The sequence below is a fragment of the Protobothrops mucrosquamatus genome, unplaced genomic scaffold (assembly GCF_001527695.2).
Source record: "Protobothrops mucrosquamatus isolate PMUCROS unplaced genomic scaffold, P.Mucros_1.0 scaffold28263, whole genome shotgun sequence".
Taxonomy (NCBI): Eukaryota; Metazoa; Chordata; class Lepidosauria; order Squamata; family Viperidae; genus Protobothrops; species Protobothrops mucrosquamatus.
The window spans coordinates 961-1757 of NW_015414007.1; the positions used below are offsets into that span (position 1 = coordinate 961).

General features: G+C 57.8%; 1 protein-coding gene across 1 annotated transcript; it reads right to left on the reverse strand.

Annotated features, from left to right (window-relative positions):
* Positions 1-258: 258 nt before the first annotated feature.
* On the reverse strand, positions 259-535 carry LOC107302125 (HLA class II histocompatibility antigen, DRB1-4 beta chain-like; the record flags this gene model as incomplete). The annotated part of the gene is made up of 1 exon (XM_015831246.1): positions 259-535. A coding segment is annotated over one exon (277 nt), but the record flags the coding sequence as incomplete, so codon positions are not given.
* Between the last annotated feature and the right edge of the window lie 262 nt (positions 536-797).

The window sequence follows — 797 nt, forward strand, 5'->3', positions numbered from 1 at the left end:
AACTTAGTTGCCCGCTCGCTCTCAAAGTGAAAGACGTACATGACACACCCTAAAAACATACTACATACAACATATGTACAGACCCACAGCCCTACATATACATAACGAATAAATATTAAATACTGTCCATCTTGAGTATATAATGGAAGGAGGAACCTTGAGAGGGGCAAATCTTTCTCCAGGAGAGTCCTAATAAATGAAATGAAAAGGGGGGGTCCCTGCATTTCCCCCCCATGGAACTTCCCCTCCCCCACTCACCTCTCCGGCCAACCACGGAATTGCTCTGGGAAACCTCGTAGTTGTTTCGGCAGAAGCGATCCACGGAGGCCCTCCGGTACTGCAGCTTGTGCTTATCTCTGTTCAAAGCCTGGGCACTCGCCTTCCCCAACGCCGTGACGGCCTCGTACTCCCCGCGGGCGCTGTCGAAGCGGAGATACTCCTGCCGGTCGTAGAAGAGCCTGTCCAGGAACCGCACCCGCCGCGTCCCGTTGAGGAAGAAGCACTCCTGCTTCTCCTGGTACAGGAAATGGGCTGCGGGGAGGAGGAGAAGGAGGAGGAGGAGGAGGAGCGTCAGGAGGGACTCCAGGGCCCATAGTTCCCAGCCTCTCCTTGAGGAGGGACCCAGGCTTATCAGAGGCGGGGAGGGAAACCTGCCGACGGAGACTGCCGGAAGGCGCCCCCTGGAGGAGGGATGGGGAACCGTCGGTCCCAGCGGGATCCCCCCCTTGGTGGGGGTCGGGAGAGGGGAGGAAAATGAGGGAGGGGAGGAGCTTCCTGAGGGACCGCCTCCTTCTCCC